At 35.1% G+C, this 18,494-nt stretch overlaps 1 protein-coding gene across 4 annotated transcripts in view; it reads right to left on the bottom strand.

Annotated features, from left to right (window-relative positions):
• SLC17A5 (solute carrier family 17 member 5) overlaps positions 1-18,494 on the bottom strand; it is a 44,971-nt gene that overhangs the window by 21,891 nt on the left and 4,586 nt on the right. For 3 of the 4 annotated variants that reach the window (XM_079146532.1, XM_079146530.1, XM_079146531.1), the window contains exons 2-6: positions 12,825-13,021; positions 10,845-11,078; positions 7,529-7,616; positions 3,453-3,539; positions 2,278-2,396 (exon numbers count right to left, since the gene is read on the bottom strand). In XM_079146532.1, the coding sequence (XP_079002658.1) occupies positions 2,278-2,396; positions 3,453-3,539; positions 7,529-7,616; positions 10,845-11,078; positions 12,825-13,021 (725 nt within the window). The remainder of the gene's footprint in view (positions 1-2,277; positions 2,397-3,452; positions 3,540-7,528; positions 7,617-10,844; positions 11,079-12,824; positions 13,022-18,494) is intronic. The other variant, XM_079146533.1, reaches the window with a different exon arrangement.

Here is an 18,494-nt window from a genome sequence, read left to right as displayed (position 1 = left end):
GGTACATGCCTCTAATTTCAGTGACTGGGGATGTAGTTCAATGGTAGAGTGCCCCTAGATTAAATCCCCCGTACCACAAAGAAAAAAAAAAAAAAAAGAAAGAGAGAGAGAGAGAGAGAGAGAGAGAGAGAAATATGAAGTTCGATTTGTTTTTGGATGAATTGGATCCAAGATTTAAAGGTGGCGCTTCATGTAACACATTATGGTTATTATTATTTTTTGAGACAAGGTCTTGCTATGTTGCCCAGGCTGGTCTCAAACTCCTGGGCTGAAGTAATCTTGTCTCAGTCTCTGTGTGCTGGAACTACAGGCACATTCTTGCCTCTTTATTTTATAAAGTTTTCAACTGCACTATCTGCTTTAAGAATGCAAACTAGTTTTGAAACTTAATCCTCCTAACTCCTCTTGTCTATGAATTCTATTTTCTGAAGCATATAAAAAAACAATTTAGATTTGGCTATTAGACAGATTGAGACATATATCAAGGTAGAAAGCTTTTAAAAATATTAATAAACTAAGAAGTTTCACAAATTCATAAAAGTAATTATATCCAGGCACAGATCCCCACGCCTGTAATCCCAGCTGCCTGGGAGGCTGAGGCAGGAGGACAGTAAGTTTGAAGCCAGCCTGGGCAACTTAGTGAGACACTGTCTCAAAATAAAATATGAAAGGGTGGTGATGTGGCTCAGGGGTACAGTACCCCTGGGTTCAATCCCCAGTACTGTTAAAAAAAAAAAAAGAATTAAAAAATATATAAAACTGAAGTAGAGGGAATAAGCAATAAACTATTAATTCTGAAAAAATGTGATAAAACATTTTTACATTGACCTGCTTATAATGCATTAAATTCTTTATATCTGTTCCATAAGGGGAAAAAGTTGGTGATTCATTCAATTAACAACTCAGAGGGCAATAAACTCCCAAATAAATTCTCTTTATTACGTTGCTGATTTCTTCTAGGTATTTGCCAATCTTTGACAAAGACCACAAGGTTTTTAAGTTTTAAAACTCAAAAAGAGATGTGAATGAATACATTTTTAATTACTACCTTGTTATATTACATAAAAAATTTAAAAATGTTTATCATAATGGACAAGAAAAGTTTTATATGAAATATTTACTATTCTTTAATAAGACAACTTTGAAGGCAGTAAGAATGCTAAAAAGACTATATTTATAATCTTTCTTAATATTCATATGTTCCTTTTATTCCACCTAAAAGACAAACATTTTGTTTCTATGGCTTGAGAATTTACTATATTGAATTATGACAGACTTATGTCTGACATGCTTTCATGTTCCACTAAGTGATACAAATCTATTTTTTTTTTTTTTTTTTTTTGTGGTACTGCGGATTGAACCCAGGGCCTTGTGCATGCTAGGCAAGCACTCTACCACCAACTGAGCTATATCCCCAGCCCCCAAATCTAGTTTTAATAATTTTTTTCTAATGATAATTTACTCTAGAAGAACAAGTACACATCATAGTATATCATAATAAGTGCATTATTCTTCTTATTAAATCACTTATTTAAAACACAGATATAGGGCTTAGGTGTGGGTCAGTGGTAGAGTAATTACCTAGCATGCATGATGCCCTGGGTTATCTTGATACTCAGCACCGAAGGAAGCTGGTTTTCTAACAATCAATGACTACAATGTACTAGGAGATTCTTTTAATAAATAATGCACTTTATTTTGTTCTAATTAAGAAGAAAAACAAACTTAAGACTCACTTGATAATCATTACTTTAAAAGGTTTAAAATGAATATTTTATTATTTTATTTTTGGTACTGGGGATTAAACCCAGGGCCTCATCCATGTTATATAAGTGCTCTACAACTGAGCCACACCCCTAAAATAACTTTAAAAAGTAATTTTTTCATCATTTTAATCTAGAAAGAATTGGAATTTTTTTTAGACAATTTATTATTTTTGTGATACTGGGGATTGAATTCAGGGACACTATACCACCAAGCCACACCCCTAGCCCACTTTTACTTTTTGAGGTAGGGTCCCACTAAGTTGCTGAGGCTGTACTTGAATCTGTATCCTCCTGCCTCAGCTTCCTGAGTCACTGGGATTACAGGCAGGCACTACCATGTCCAGCTCAAACAATGTTTTGCATATATATATTTCATTTGCTATATATTTCATTTGCCCAGTCTGTTTTGCTTAAGGCATGCACAATAGAAATATCTATTTTAAACAATTGGTATCTTATTTTTGATAGAAAAATGTTTAAAATTATTTTCAACATTTGTCAAAGTCCATACCTGATTTTTTAAGGATGAAAGAATGTATTCCTTTTCATTATGGGAGATTGTCTTGTGAGTTGCTGGTGTATCACTAACTAGCCACATCCATAAAATAAACCAGAATATTCCAACTATACCTTAAAATAGAAAAATAAAAGTTAAATAAAATTAGAACGAACCAACAGCAATTTCCATGTCTTAAAAATTATGTAACCATAAATTCAATGTAAAATTAAGTTTCAATTCTTCAATGGAGTAATTGTTATAACTGTATTATTTCCTACATATTTTGAAGGAAACAACTTTTAAATACATGATTCTGCATATCAGTGTCCATCAGACAAATCTTTTGGAAAATAAATTTCCATAATCTATATATTTCTGTAGGTGTCTGTTTTGTTTATTTGATTTTTTTGTCTTCATGTACATATACCTTCTGCATGAAATGTCTATGTGCAAATGTACTCATAAAAAATTTGTGTTATCCTGACAATGAATTTGAGAAAACCTATCTTGGGACTAAATACAAATAAAAATAAAAATAAAATATTAAAATTACCAAGTGAGAGCATCTTAATTTGCTTAAGAAGAAATATTTTTAAAACACACATTTTTATAATAACCAAGAGAGTAACTTTTGAAAGTGTGACATTTAAATCCAGGATTCCAAAACTAACATAAGGTCATAACTCAGATCTTTTTAACCACATAAACATGAAAAACAGGTTACCAGTGTTTTAGAATTTTGTGGTTTAGGAGATGATTATTTCAGTGAGTCAAAATATATATTTTTAATAAACTACAATTACATTTTTAAAAATATTTTTTTAGTTGTTGATGGACCTTTATTTAATTTATTTATTTATTTATTTATTTATTTATATGCAGTGCTGAGGATTGAACCCAGGGTCTCACACATGCCAGGCAAGCACTCTACCATAGAGTCACAACCCCAGCCCCTACAATTATGTTTTTAATTTTTTTTTTTTTTTTTTCAGTACTGGGGACTGAACATAGGGCCTCATGCATGCTAGGCAAGTGCCCTCCACTGAGCTACTAACCCACCACCCTGTCTTTTTTATTTTTTGTTTTGAAACAAGGTATTGACTACTTGTTAAAGCTATCCTTGAACTTGTGATCCTCCTGCCTCAGCCTCCCGAGTAGCCTCCTGGCAGATTAAATTTTAAACTTACCAAAAAGGTAGAAAACATAAGTCCAATTCATATAGTAGCAGATTATTCCACAAAGAGGAAGTGAAATTACTGTCCCAAGCTGTGCTCCTAGAAAATATGTAAGACTTCATAAACTTTGGAGAGAGATGCACACAGCAGGGACAGAGCTACTGCTAAAAGGGGATGGGGAATAGATAATAAAGAACAGAAAGAATGACTAAAATCTGAAGGAACTGAATCAGTCACACATAAATATAAATAATCTACTTTTCTTAAGGGATCCCTTTCTAGAAAACCTATAATATGTAAACATATACATTAATATGTAGTTATATGAGTTGAAACTATGTAGTTATTGATGAATTAGAAGCCAGCAACCAAAAGAAGATTCATTATAATATGACAAAGTAAATGCCCCATGTTTTAGAAATCCAGGTGTCTGGGTGCCAGTTCAAAGACGGTCTCCAAGGCCAAAAAAAAAATACAACCTACTGCACCATACTTGTTGAAATAAGAATAACACTTACATTATAAACAATTTTTTCAGATGAATAAATTATAAAATATATTTTAACCATTAAATGTAGACATCTTAGTAAATGCAATAAAAGCTAAAATGATGAATCATATATTTTTTCTAGTCCCAAACATCAGTCTTAGGTAGAAGATAAATATATTACATGTTAGGAAGTGTTAAGTTTCACAGAGCAATGTGGAGTTCAAACATGGCAGATGTTATTCCCAAGCTCCAGAGGTGAAGAGAAGTTGTGTGTAGCAGGCAACTAGACTTTGAAAAGCTGGTTAAGATTGATCCCATAGAAACATGATAAGAAAGAAGATATATGCTAATGTTATAGGATCAGAAAAGGAGTGGGAGTAGGTGGAACAGAGAGTAGATTTGGGAACATTACTTAGAAAAATAAGTTGAATGCTTACTGAGTACCTAACTCCATCACAGATACTGTGTGCCAGGGCCTAGGCTGGCTGTAATGAAGTGATAGAAATTGTAAAAAAGTTTTCATACCCTAGGTCTTCAGATTTTATTCATTAGGTAAAGGGGAAACATAGTACCTGTCATTGAATTTGTCACCAGATTTCTCACATCCATCTCCTTATGAGAACAATCTTTTAAGAACAATCTTAAAAAGTAAACTGGATCTTGTCTTTCACTTGATTAAAAACCTCTAACGTCTCTCCACTCTATATTTGGGGGAAATCTACATTCCTTCCTGCATCCTCTAAGGTCTGATATGATCTGGTTCTTGTCTATTTCTCTAACCTCATTTTCTACCATTATCCTCTTTATTCATTATGTTCTAGCCACCCACAGTGGTTTTTCACTTCTTTGATCTCGTTATTTTCTACCTGAGAGCCCTTGTACATGCTGTTCTGATTGGCTGGCATGCTCTTCTCTCTGTTCTTTGCATGACTGGTTTTTTCATATCCTTCAGATTTTGGCTTAAAAGTTATCACAGACAGGCCTTTCTACCACATATTTAAAATTAGTCAGGTGGAAAATTTTCCATTTAGTCAATGGAAGAAAGGCTAGAAGTTCTTATGTAATCTGATAGAATTAAAATTCACATATTTAAAGCTCATGTTATCTCACCCGTAGTTCAAAATTGTAAAAGTTAAGTGCATGGGAAAAAGATGTATGAAAAGAGGAGTTGAGAGTCATGATATGTTCATTACACAATCAAATTAGAAATCACAATTAAAGAATAAAAGTGTTCAATTTTCCAGCTCATGGCCTTTTTTAAATACATACTATTTTCTATACCAACTTTTTTTTATTAAAATATTTTTTATTTTTACAGACACATTTTGATCCATTGTACACAAATGGGGTACAACTTTTCATTTCTATGGTGTACACAATGTATATTCACACCATTCATGTAATCATACTTATATACAGGGTAATATTATTTGTTTCATTCTACTGTTTTTCCATCCCCACCTCTTCCCATCCCTTTTTCCTCTACACCATCTAAAGTTCCTTTATTCTTCTCTTCCCCCCACTATCCCCGCCCCTTGTTATATATTGTCATGCACTTATCAGAGGAAACATTTGGCCTTTGGTTTTTTTGGGCTTGGCCTATTTCACGAAGCATTATATTTTCCAAAACTTCATCCAATTACCAGCAAATGCGATAATTTTATTCTTATTTATGGCTGAGTACTATTCCATTGTATATATACACTACAGTTTCTTTTTTTTTTAAATATTTTATTTAGGTGTTGATAGACCTTTATTTTATTCATTTATTTATATGTGGTGCTGAGAATCGAACCCAGTGTCTCACATATGCCAGGCAAGCACTCTGCCACTGAGCCACAACCTCAGTCCACCACAGTTTCTTTATCCATTCGTCAACTGAAGGGCATCTAGGTTGGTTCCACAATCTAGCTATTGTGAGTCGAGCTGCTATGAACATTGATGTGGTTGTGTCACTGTAGTATGCTGATTTTAAGTCCTTTGGGTATAGGCCAAGAAGTGGGATAGCTGGGTCAAATGGTGGGTCCATTCCAAGTTTTCTGAGGAATCTCCACACTGCTTTCCAGAATAGCTACACCAATTTGCAACTCCACCAGCAATGTATGCGTGTGCCTTTTTCCCCACATCCACGTGAACAATTATTATTGCTTGTATTCTTGATAATAGCCATCTGATTGGAGTTAGATGAAATCTTAGGGTGGTTTTAATTTGCATTTCTCTAATTACTAGGGATGATGAGCACTTTTTCATATACTTGTTGATCACCTGTATATCTTCTTCTGTGAAGTGTCTGCCCATTTCCTTAGCCCATTTATTGATTGGGTTCTTTGTATTTTGGGTATAAAGTTTTTTAATTTCTTTATAAACGTTGGAGAATATCTCATCTGTCACACTCTGAAGTGTATGTGAAAAAGATTTTGTCCCACTCTGCAGGCTCTCTTTTCATATTATTAATTGTTTCCTGTGCTGAGAAAAATCTTTTTAGTTTGAATCTATCCCATTTATTGATTCTTGGTTTTATTTCTTGCGCTATGGGGGTCTTGTTAAGGAAGTCTGCTCCTAAGCCAATGTGACGGAGATTCGGGCCTACTTTTTCTTCTGTTTGATGAAGGGTCTCAGGTCTAATTCCTAGATCCTTGATTCATTTTGAGTTGAGCTTTGTACAGGGTGAGAGATAGGGGCTTAATTTCATTTTACTGCATATGGATTTCCAGGTTTCCCAGCACCATTTGTTGAACAGGCTATCTTTTCTCCATTTTAAGTTTTTGGCACCCTTGTCTAGTATGAGGTTACTGTACTTATGTGGGTATGTCTCCGTGTCTTCTATCCTGTACCATTGTTCTACCTGTCTATTTTGGTGCCAGTACCAAGCCGTTTTTGTTACTATTGCCCTAAGGTAGAGTTTAAGGTCTGGTATAGTGATATCTCCTGCATCACTCTTCCTGCCCAGGATTGCTTTGGCTATCTGGGTCTTTTGTTCTTCCAGATGAATTTCATGATTGCTTTTTCTGTTTTCAAAAGAAATGTCATAGGGATTTTAATTGGAATTGTGTTAAATCTGTATAGTGCCTTTGGAAGTATGGCCATTTTGACAATATTAATTCTGCCTGTCCAAGAACATGGGAGATCTTTCCATCTTCTAAGGTCTTCCTCAATTTCTTTCTTCAATGTTTTGTAGTTTAATTGTAGAGATCTTTCACTTCTTTGGTTAGATTGATTCCCAAGTATTTTACTTTTTTTGAGGCTATTGCGAATGGAGTTGTCTTCCTGATTTCCCTCTAAGATATTTCATCACTTATGTATAAAAATGCTTTCGATTTGTGTGTTGATTTTATATCCTGTATACCAACATTTGAAAAGAAAATACACTTTGAAATAAATGGTGGCAGAGGGGAAAATATCAGTCAACTAAGATACACTACAATATGCTGCTGAGCCAAAGAGAAAAATTAATAATGCAGTTGTACCCTCAGAAGTTTATTTTCCCCACAAAGAAGCACCCAGTATTTCATGATTCTAGTATGCAGGCACTTTCTCCACAAGATTGGTATATACCTAATAAATGTGAGCAAACTTTTTATAAGAGTTGTTATCTTACCTGCATATGAAATACTAAGAAGCTTGCTTCTTTCCAGAGGGGGAGCCCAGGAAGACCACATGGCATGCATAGCTGGAAATGTAACACCCTGAGGAGTGGGGAAAAGAGCATTTCTGATGAAATATAAGGTGACTTTGTTAATGTCTTAAATTGAGTATTTTGTTACAAAAGAATTTTCCAGATAAAAATCAAACCAGAATCAGGTTCAATTGAGATGTTTTTACAGTATTAAATGAACATATCTTATAATAAAGCACTTTCAAAAACAGACAACAATTTATGGATTTGGGGGCTACAATCTAAGGGTTACAATAAATCTGTACTACTGAGTGGTGACATAAAGGAATCACTCTCAAGGTTTATTTTACTCATTTACTTTGTCAATGACCTGGATGACAAAGGAATATTGCTAATTTATTACTTTTTAAAAAACACTGATGTAATAATTTAGGATACTAGAGGATATTGAGATTGACCAAAATCAATAGGAAAAATGATCCTATTAGAAAAAGGATAAATTCAACGAGAATGTTTTATCGTCTTTTTTTCCCCCTAGTGATAATGTATCAGTAAATGCCAATTACTGATAATGGAGACATAATGGAACATGGAGGCAGGGAGGCACCAAATTTCTCCTGTGGATGAGGAGACACCATAGAAGAGTATGAGATAATAGTTTTGGGCAGATTCAAATCAATAGATTTGAGTGCCTGGACTGTAGCTCAGTGTGAGAGCATGCTTAAAGCCTGGGGTTTAGTCTCCAGGACTGAAAACAAAAACAAAACAAAACAGAAAACCTAAAACAAACATACAAACAAACCCTACCCCCATCCCAAATCAAATCAATGGATGTGCAGTTCTTGGCTACTCACTAGCTGTGTAATCTCAGAAAGACTAGTTACTTTCTTGAACTTCCATTCTTCATCTTTACAACAGTGGTAATATTCCCTACATTGCATAATCGGAAATATCAATGGCAGCTCATATTATTAGGAGAGAAAAATAAATGCTTTAAAAATTTGTACTTCTTCAAAAACAAAAAAGGAAGAAGTACCAAGAGAAGACTAAGCTGGGTATGGTGGTGCATGCCTGTAATTCCAATGGCTAGAGAGGCTGAGGTGGGAGGATTGTGAGTTCAAAGCCAGCCTCAGCAAAAGCAAGGCACAAAGCAACTCAGTGAGACCGTGTCTTTAAATAAAATACAAAATAGGGCTGGGGATGTGGCTCAGTGATTGAGTAACCCTGAGTTCAATCCCTAGTACCGCCCCCACCCCACAAAAAAGAGAAAACTTAAGATCATTTGGGTTACACGGCAAATCAATAGAAATCTTCATTCATGGGATGAATCACTATAGGCTAAAACTTGAGATGTTTTAAAATGCTCACAGAGATTATGTTGTGGAAAACTTTACTATAAATTTTTTTATGGATAATGTAGGTATATTTATGGTAATTCAAATAGTAAGGATGAAAGATATTGACGAAAGTTTATGGATAAAGTATGCAATACACATTACAAGAATAGAGAAACATGGGAGAACCTAAGTATACACAACTTAAATTCTATTTAGAAATAAAATGGTCATCTAGGTAGTACTAATAATATAAGCAACATGCTTGATGTTAAATTAATGGCATAAACAGGAAGCTAAAATATGAGAATGCATTGAGCAAGGATATTTAGTACATGGATCAGAGAAAGTATACAAATAAATATATTTTACCTTGATAAGCAGAAGAGAAACCTGGTAAATAGAGTGGCAATTTTTATTCTATAATCAGGAAGGTTTTATTTAATATATTTCTATTGAAAAGGATGAAATAACATTCAAATGAATGATAAAACATTAAATTTAAATTGTACTTGGCAATTTCCAAAGTACTTTGCAAACCTTACTATATATAAGCTTTATATCTATCCTGTGATTGACAATGGGCAGGTATTTTAGTGTCAATTTGGTCTAGTGGTTAGGACTTAACTCAAAGTTTTATTGTTAGTAGAGTTTTTAAATTGATTTTTCTTTTTTCCTTTTTTCAGTTTTGGGTACCAAATCCAGGGGTACTCTACCACTGAGATACAATCCTAGTCTTTTTCATTTTTAATTTTAAGATAGGGTCTCACTAAGTTGCTAAAGTTGGCCTCAAACTTGAGATCCTCCCGTCTCAGACTCCCAAACTGCTGGGATTACAGGAGTAATCCACTGTGCCTGGCCAAACTCTGATTTTCTGACTTTAATCAAGTGTCCTTTCCAACAAAGCATGACAAAATGCTACTTGACATGATCTTCATTTTATAAGTCAGACCTAGAGGACCACCATATTGCCTGAATTGAAAAAAATGCACGACAGAAAAATAAACCTATGCCTGGGTTACAAAGGTGGAAGTGGAAGTTCAAAGTTACAAGATGAGATAATTAAAGATGGTGGTATATAAAAGAGAATTAGAGTGGAAGGAAGTAATTTTAAAAATGGAGTTGGGATACAGCTCAGTGGTAGAGCACATGCTTAGCATGCTCAAGGCCCTGGGTTTGATCTCTGGTACTGAAACAAAAACAAACAAAAATTTAAATAAATAATAAATATCTTAGGAGGAAAAAGAGATAAAAAATTAATGCTAACAATTTTTACAGCATAAAAGTCCAGAAGAATCATAGAACTAAGTTGGGATAGTGATATATAATCATAAATTATTTATCTCTAAGCTAGAAGACCAGAAGAGAGAAAAAAAACGAAATGATAAAGAGGAAGTTTCATGAATAACAACAAATTGAAAAATAAAGTAAAACAATTCAACAGTCTATTTTGTAAAATTTGGCAAAAGTACAAGAGGATATGGACAAGTGAAGGGAAGTCTAGTACAGCAGAGGAAGGAGAACAAGGGATAAGGGGAGGGAAAAGGTAGGGGGATAAGGAGAGATCCTGAATTGAATACCATGCCTGTATGAGTTTGTTGGGATGAACCCATCTACTATGTGTAACTATAAAGCTCTTAAAAAAAAAAAAGTACCAGAGGTAAAGATGACCTATCATAACCATTTTAACAGTGGTTAATTTTCTTATCTTTTAAAGTCTGAGCTATAAAGTCTCCCCTGGAAAGTGTTCTCTCCAATCTTTGTCTGATTTTGGAGTACTCCTACTCAATGACTTCATCTACTACTCAGGTTCTTTTCTGGTTAATCTTTTTTTCTAATCTGTTATTATCCAGTGTTACTTCTTGGTTCATATTAAAAGGAGGAGAAAGAGATTTAGGCTAAGAAGTAAAACAAGAGACAAAATAAAGAAGTAAAGAAAAAGAAGAAAAAAAAAATAAAATCACCTCTCCTAGTCCTTCTAGTGCTCTGAGTACAATGAGAGCTACAAATCCTAAATCCGCAGCAATGGGAGTAAACAGGGTAAAGACAGAGGTACCAAGGATCCCAAATCCTAGCAGCAGTTTTCCCCCTACTTTGCTGGCGACATATCCTCCAGGAATCTGTGTGATAATGTAACCATAAAAAAAAGAACCGAGAATCCATCCTTGAGTTTCTGCATCCCACTGGTACCTTTTGCCCTGTAAAAAGTAGGAGGAAAAAAAAAAAATCAATCCTTTAAGACCCTGATTAAACTGTTGTTTTCTCTTGTTGGCATATAAGCACATGCAAATAAAATTGTGAACCACTTATCTGAACTGCAGAACATGCAAATGTTTTGGCAGGTGGGTGAGTGACCACAATACAAACATGCGGTTTCTAGAAAACTGGAAAATAATTAAAGTGAGAACAAAAGAACTAAAAGCCATAAACTTTAAGGCGGCTTGCTATTTTATGGAAGTAGATGAGAGGATGAGCTGTAGAGGTTTCCTAATATTCCTGATCAAAAAGGCCCTTAAAAGAGCCATAGGCTTAATCTAGAAAACTATTAAACACAATACTATAATGACTGAGTCAAGTTGTGGAGCCAGGCCTGGGTTAAAGTCTAGCTCTATCACTTATTGGGTATATGATCTAGGAATATTAAATTTAATATTAATTAAATATTCACTTAATGTTGGTTATTAGAATGCACAAATATAATAATATCTCCCCATTTCAGATCAAGTACTTGAACAACCTCGTGGAACACTACAAAAAAGCAAGAATTTAAACCAAGTCATATACTTTATATGAGTAAGACCTGTCTTAATTAGGAGCAGCACATAGCAAGATAGTAAGGAGAATTTAGGGATGAGCTGGGTGAGGTGGCACAATGCAAGCCTGTAATCCCAGCAGCTGGGGAGGTTGAGGCAGGAGGATCCTGAGTTCAAAGCCAGCTTCAGCAAAAGTGAGAAACTAAGCAACTCATTGAGACCCTGTCTCTAAATAAAATATAAAATAGGGCTGGAGATGTGGCTTAGTGGTCAAGTGCCCCTGAGTTCAGTCCCCAATACCCACCCCCCCCAAAAGAAAGATTTAGTGATGATCTAAATAGTTGATATTTTTAACGCATGAAGCTGTATAACCAAGTCATTGTGTCAAGAACTATTCCAGGATTTCTTTTCACTGCCTATATAAGGCACATAAAGATAACTCAACAAATGCACTTACCAAAGGGAAAGATATAAAGCAAAACTCCGTTTAATTTGTAGCTTATTTGTGAAATCCTAAATTTTATGAACTGCCCAATAATTCATAGAGGTCATGGAGGTTGGAGTGGGGATATAGGGTGATGTGTGCCCAAATGATTTATTCAGCAGTATTATTAACATTAAATAAAGTAAAATATTTAAAGTGTGTAAAAAATATAATTCTAAACAAATTAAGCACACATTCACCAATTCCTCCATAACACAAAGCAGGGAAAATGATTTAAGTAGCTTAGGTTAGGTACATATAAATTTTCAAAAAGAAATTGACCTAAGAAGTTGACCAGTTTATATTTCTCAACTTGCAGGTGAGATTATCTATGGTCTCCTGCAACTGTAATCCTAGAAGTCAAACACCTATTAAATAATAGTCCTATAACAACTATTTAGTAATATTTAAAACAAGCTTATTTTTTGACAGATCAAACAAGTTTCTCAAAATTCTCTTCAAGGAGGGTATGTTTATAGAGGAAATTGAAGAGCTACTTTTCATACAGATAAAGGCATATAATAGCACAATAGCAGTAGCCAAAGTTGTAAGTTACTGTTCAACCAGTTCCTGGGAAAACACAAAAAGAAAGCAATTCAGAGTATGTATGAAAATAACTGTTTTGGTTTCTTTCAGAAAAAGAAAGATTTTTCAATATTTTTACTTGGAAACGTTTTAGGATTATGATTGCTTAAAAAAGCACCTACCGTTTGATTTCGAAGAACTTTTATGGGAGCAGAATGATCTGCACACTCCTTGGAAGTTCTATTTTCTGCTAAAGTTGTATTTGACTCTACCATATCCACTAACGCAACACTCAGATTCACACGTAATGCATAAAGCACAAAGAAACCAAAAAAGGCCAACATTGCTAAGTTGTAACGAGCAGAACAGCACACTGGAGCTGAAATAAAGATTGGGAGAAAACTAATTATAAGGGTAAATTAGATGTTGTTTCCTAAATCATAAAAAAGTTTATTTTTTACAAGTCCCCAGATAGATTAATACTCAAATATTTTCTAAGAATAGCCTCAGTTCAAGCATATCTAAAAAGATTTATCAGAGGGAATTTGTTCCCCTTATTTCATAGAAACTTATTTGTTTCTCTTAGTTAACAGAAATTTAACATGTGAGAGTCTGAACTATAAGACAGCTCATTAAAATATGGAGGTGATAGCTTTATCAACTTTGCCCAGAAAAATCTCAGTTCTATAGTTAAACTGAACCCCTCCCTAATCCTAGTCAGCTGTCAAAGACTGGCATGAGAAAAATAGGTAAGGGAGTTTAATGGCATCACAATTCCTAAAACACTATTTCAAACATGGTCAATAAGTACTTGGATACTTAGAATGGTATAACATATAAGCTACTGACTATGGGTTAGAAGCCATCCCAATTATGTGCAGCACAGAAAAAAATTATTGTATAGGCACAAAACCCCTCTTCAGTTCAATTTCTTACCTGGAAGAATATCCTCAGAGGCTGGGTTTAAATCAGAAGCCATGATTAATAAGTCTCTCCTAAACTAAAGGTACTTAAGAATCCAGAAACAAACTTGCAGAATCTATGACAGTTGCAGCATCTGTGACAGTTGCTCAGTATGTAACATGCTTAAAGGGCCCACCGTAGAAAGGGAAGTAAGTGAATGTACCAGACAGCAGAGTAAGTTGAAGGAACCAATGAAATAAGGATCATGTGAGAGGAGGAGGTTGACCTAATCTTTACTCTAATTTACATTTTCGTTTTCTTCATTTACTGAGTTGCAGAATTGGAGAGAGAATTCAGTAAACTAAGGGTGTTCCACCTTTTAGCAACAAGGAGAAATTGGCTCACTCATGGTCTTACACCTTTAAGTTTGGTAAATGTTGAGTGTTTAGATAAATAACTGTTTAAAAGCTGGGTGTGGTGGTGTGCATCTATAGTTCCAGCTACCTGGGAGGCTGCTGTAGGAGGACTACTTGAGCTCAGGAGTTTGGGGCATAATGAGATCCTGTCACTTAAAAAAAAAAAAAAAAATCCTGGGCTGGGAATGTAGCTCAGTGGTGCAGCATTTGTTTAGCATGCATAAGATTCTGGGTTTGATCTCCAGCAACAAAGACATGAATGCTGATTTCATTAGGCAATGCAAATTAAATTATATATGTACATACGGAAATGTGTGCTTTCATGCATTAACGTGTGTGTGTTTTCCCCCTACTCAGGAATTCTCTTGTTTTCATTGACCTGACCTCATACAAAAATGCACTGTTCAGAGTATAAAGGTCTTGGGACTGATTCGGAATGATTGTTTCAGACTGAAACATTAATAAATATGGCACTACTATACAACTAGATCAGTGCTGGGGACTGAATTCAGGGACCCATGCTTGCTAGAAAAGTACTCTACAAGTGAGCTACATTCACAGCCCTACTATGATCCCACTCACTTTTCTATAAGTCTTCATACACTTAACTGTGATCAATTTTTTTCTCCAGGTTAACAGAAAGCTTGTCATTTGTTATTTTTAAATCCTTTTTTCAGGGGTATAGTTACTAGAATTATGGTGCTACTACCATAGTTAGATTCAGATCTGTGAGAACTCTGATTCTAAGGCTCAATTTATGCTATCTCTGTTAGCTGAATTTACACAAATTTGCTCTCTGCTCCAATCAAATGGCAGCTGTCCAGTTAAGGACAGTTTGGATGCTGTCTATAACAGAACACTTTATCATCACTTTGTCAGGCAATATTACATGGAAGTCTGGATGGGAGAATTATGATCTCATCAAATGTGGGCAATTAAGATACATTACTTTAAATAATTTTGAGCAAGAAAAATCTGGATTCATGTGCTAAGTCTGTTTCACTATAGTCTTTATTTAAAAAGTTCACTATCTACATCATAAGACTGACAAGATGTGAGTTTTGGTTTAAAGAGCTTATCTGGCTGCTGCGTGAAGACTGCTAAAGGAAGAAATGTGAATGAGTGGGAGGGATATAGATTCAGGGACTGTTATTGTAGCTTTCCAGGATGAGATGAAAATGCCTTAAACTGAAGAAAGCAGAGTCAATGTAGAGAAACGGGCAGATCTGAGGTATGGTTAAAGGGATAACATCTTGCCTAACTGCCAGATGTGGAGAAAGTAAAAGGGAGGGATGAAGTTATCAGCAATTCTTATTCTAAACAACTTTATTTTATGCTACTCTTGTTTGTAATGTCATTATTCTGGTCTATCCTTATTTGCTATTACCTTATTTTACTGTTTGTCATTAGTTTTTCCTCAAGTGATGTTTGACTTGGATTATGATATTACTTATCATGTGATGAAGTTGTAGGGGTAGAAGCTTGAGAAGTGAAAGAAAGGTAAGTAAGATGATTTCAAATGACAAGCGGCATTAACTGTTTTAGTTAGTTTTTTGTCACTGTGACCAAAACCTGATAAGAATAACTTAAAGGAGGAAAAGTTTATTTTGACTCATGGTTTCAGAGATTTGGTCCACAGTTGGCTGACTTCATAGCTCTAGGTCTGAAGTGAAGCAGAACATTACGGCATAAGGGAATGGAAGGGAAAGCAGCTCTTGACATGGCAACTATGAAGCACAGAAAGAGAGGTCCTCTCACCAGGGACAAAATATGAACTCCAAAGGCATACCCTCGGTGACCTATTTCCTTCAGTTACACCCTCTCTGTCTACTGCTACCACTCAGTTAATCCTTATCAGTGGGTTAATCCAACAATTAGATCATATCTTTATAATCTGATCATTTCATCTCTGAACTTTCTTGCATTGTTTCATCAATGAGCTTTTAGGGGACACCTTGTATCTAAACCATAACAATGACTCAACATCTGATCTAAAAGTTATGGGTCAGGCAACTTTACATTTTGAGGGTAGTCAGAAAATAGCCTACAAAGATGCCACAAAATATATGACTATGAAATTTTTAGAAATATTAATACAAAAATGGTTGCTTTATAAAACATGTTGTGATTATAAACTTATTTAGTTAGAAAAAAAAGTATAGTGGTAGGGTAAAACATGTTAATGAATTTAGATAATCTCTGAAGTTGATCCAACAAAAGAATGCCTGCATGAAAGAGAACGTTCATGGAGCAACCACCACACTGAAATCAAGTTCAAAGCAAAATAATGCTTGCATAACGAACAAAGCAACCATCAAAATAAACATCAGCTTCTAAAATGTGCTTTAAACTTAGGAATGTAGAGTGGGTGTAAAGGAAAGAACACAGGTAATTTAGAATGAAGCAGACCTGGGAATGACTCTCAGTTCTAACTTTCACTGGCTTGTGGTTTAGTAGAAGTTGCTTAATAGTGTTAATTCTCCAGTTTCTCAGCTCTAAAACGAAGAGACCAACATTCACCTTACTGGGGTATGTGAGGATTAAATGAAAAACCACAGGACATTATAGTATATTCTCAGTAAAAGTGAGTTCACTATTTTTTTTGCCCCACAGAAAGTTATACAAATCAGATAAAATGTTATGTACATGTGTAACTAGGGCAAAGGAGGCCCATTAATCTGCCTGGGGTTGGGATTAGTCAGGGAAGGTCATTCAAAGAAAAAATATTTGACTGTCTTCCTCAATGATCCAGAGGAGGGAGAGCAATCCAAAGGAAGGCAGCAGCATTTTCAGGAGTATGAAAATGAGAAAGGCAAGCACAGGGAGAACAGAAATTCTAAATGATTTGAGGCTCCTGGACAAGTGACAGTAGCAACTCTAAGAACTAACACAATTGCCAGGTATGGTGATGCATGCCTGTAATTCTGTAATTCCAGCCATTTTGGAGGCTGAGGCAGAACTGCAATTTTGAGGCTAGCCTCAGCAATTTAGCAAGCCCCCTAAATTAGTAAGACCCTGTCTCAAAAGGGGTGGGGATACAGCTTCATGGTAAAGCACTTAGGTTCAATCCCAAGTACGAGGGTCGGGGAAGGAGACACTAACACTATTGAGGGGGTTGATAGCAGGTACTCAGTTTAAAAAAGTAATAATTAATACTTATTGAGTACTTACTATGTGTTTGTTACCAGTCTGTTTTGTCTGTATTAGGGTTATTATAATGATTGGCTGGGCTGGTATATGTAAAATACTTATGATACTGCTTAGTACATAGTATCCCTCCAGTAACTGAACTGTTGATAATATTGCTTTTTCTAGATATTAGAAATTGAAGTCATATGTTAGGAATCATTTGTGAGAAATTAGGATCTGTGGGCTACAAGGTTCCAAGTGAAACAGAGAGAATTGCCCAATGGGTGGATTCCCATAAAGAACTGGTGGAGGCAGTACTTTAAGCACTGCGTGTCTGTGCTCAGGGTAGGTGTTGAGAGAACAGATAGTTGGCACTCAGATGTGATGACAAAGCAGAGGGCAAGAGAGTTTAGAGTAGTGGAAAGAAAATAAAGTTTTGGACTATGATTCTAACCCCCAACGAAGGTAAAATGCACAGGGTTAATAGTTGAGGAAAATATACATTGGAACATAAAAGTCCTATGAGGGTAGGAACTCCTTTTGGTGTTCTGTTCATCTCCAGTGCTTAAACCAGTGCCTGGTAGAACTGGCATATAAATTTTTTTTTTTTTTTTTTTTTTTTTGTGGCTGAAAAGTGGAGTGGTGTCTCCTGATGGTAGTATACAATTCTACCTATGAAGACCTCTTGACAGTAGATAATGCAGACAGAAATCATTATCTGACCAAATCTCTATATTCACCAATTACCAATTTGTAGTAAACATTGTGGAGGGGGGGAGCAGAAGAATATGTTAAATGATCACACAGGGATATAAATTGCAAGAAAGAAAGAGATGGGGCATGGCACCCCTAAGGGTGAAAAAGATTTAAGAAACATTTCAATCATTTGGAAGGGATGAACATTATCGGGATCTTCATTTGAACAAACTACAAAAATTATAACAAATATGGGGAAATATGAACACTGGGTAGGAATTATTTTTATTTATTGTAATAATGGTACTGAAATTATGTTTAAAAAAGTATTTTAGAGGTACATATGGAAATATTTACTCTTGAAATGACATATCTGGGATTTGCTTCAAAAATCATGTATGAACATAATAAGTGAAACAAGATTGACCATGAAGTACTAGTTACATGGGGGTTCATTATACACTTCTTTTATTGTATATGGGCATATGTGTGAATTAAAAAAATTTTATTTGTAAATGAACACAATACCTTAATATATTTATTTTTTATGTGATGTTGAGGATTGAACCCAGTGTCTCACACATGCTAGGCAAGTGTTCTACCACTGAGCCACAACCCCAGCCCCTATATGGGTGAACTTTTCCACTAAAAAAATGGAGGCTGAGGCAGGAAGATCAGAACTTCAAGGCTAGCCTCAGGAATTTAGCA

The sequence above is a fragment of the Sciurus vulgaris genome (assembly GCF_902686455.1).
Source record: "Sciurus vulgaris genome assembly, chromosome: 7".
In the NCBI taxonomy this organism is placed as follows: domain Eukaryota; kingdom Metazoa; phylum Chordata; class Mammalia; order Rodentia; family Sciuridae; genus Sciurus; species Sciurus vulgaris.
This window is presented reverse-complemented; position numbering and strand designations above follow the sequence as displayed.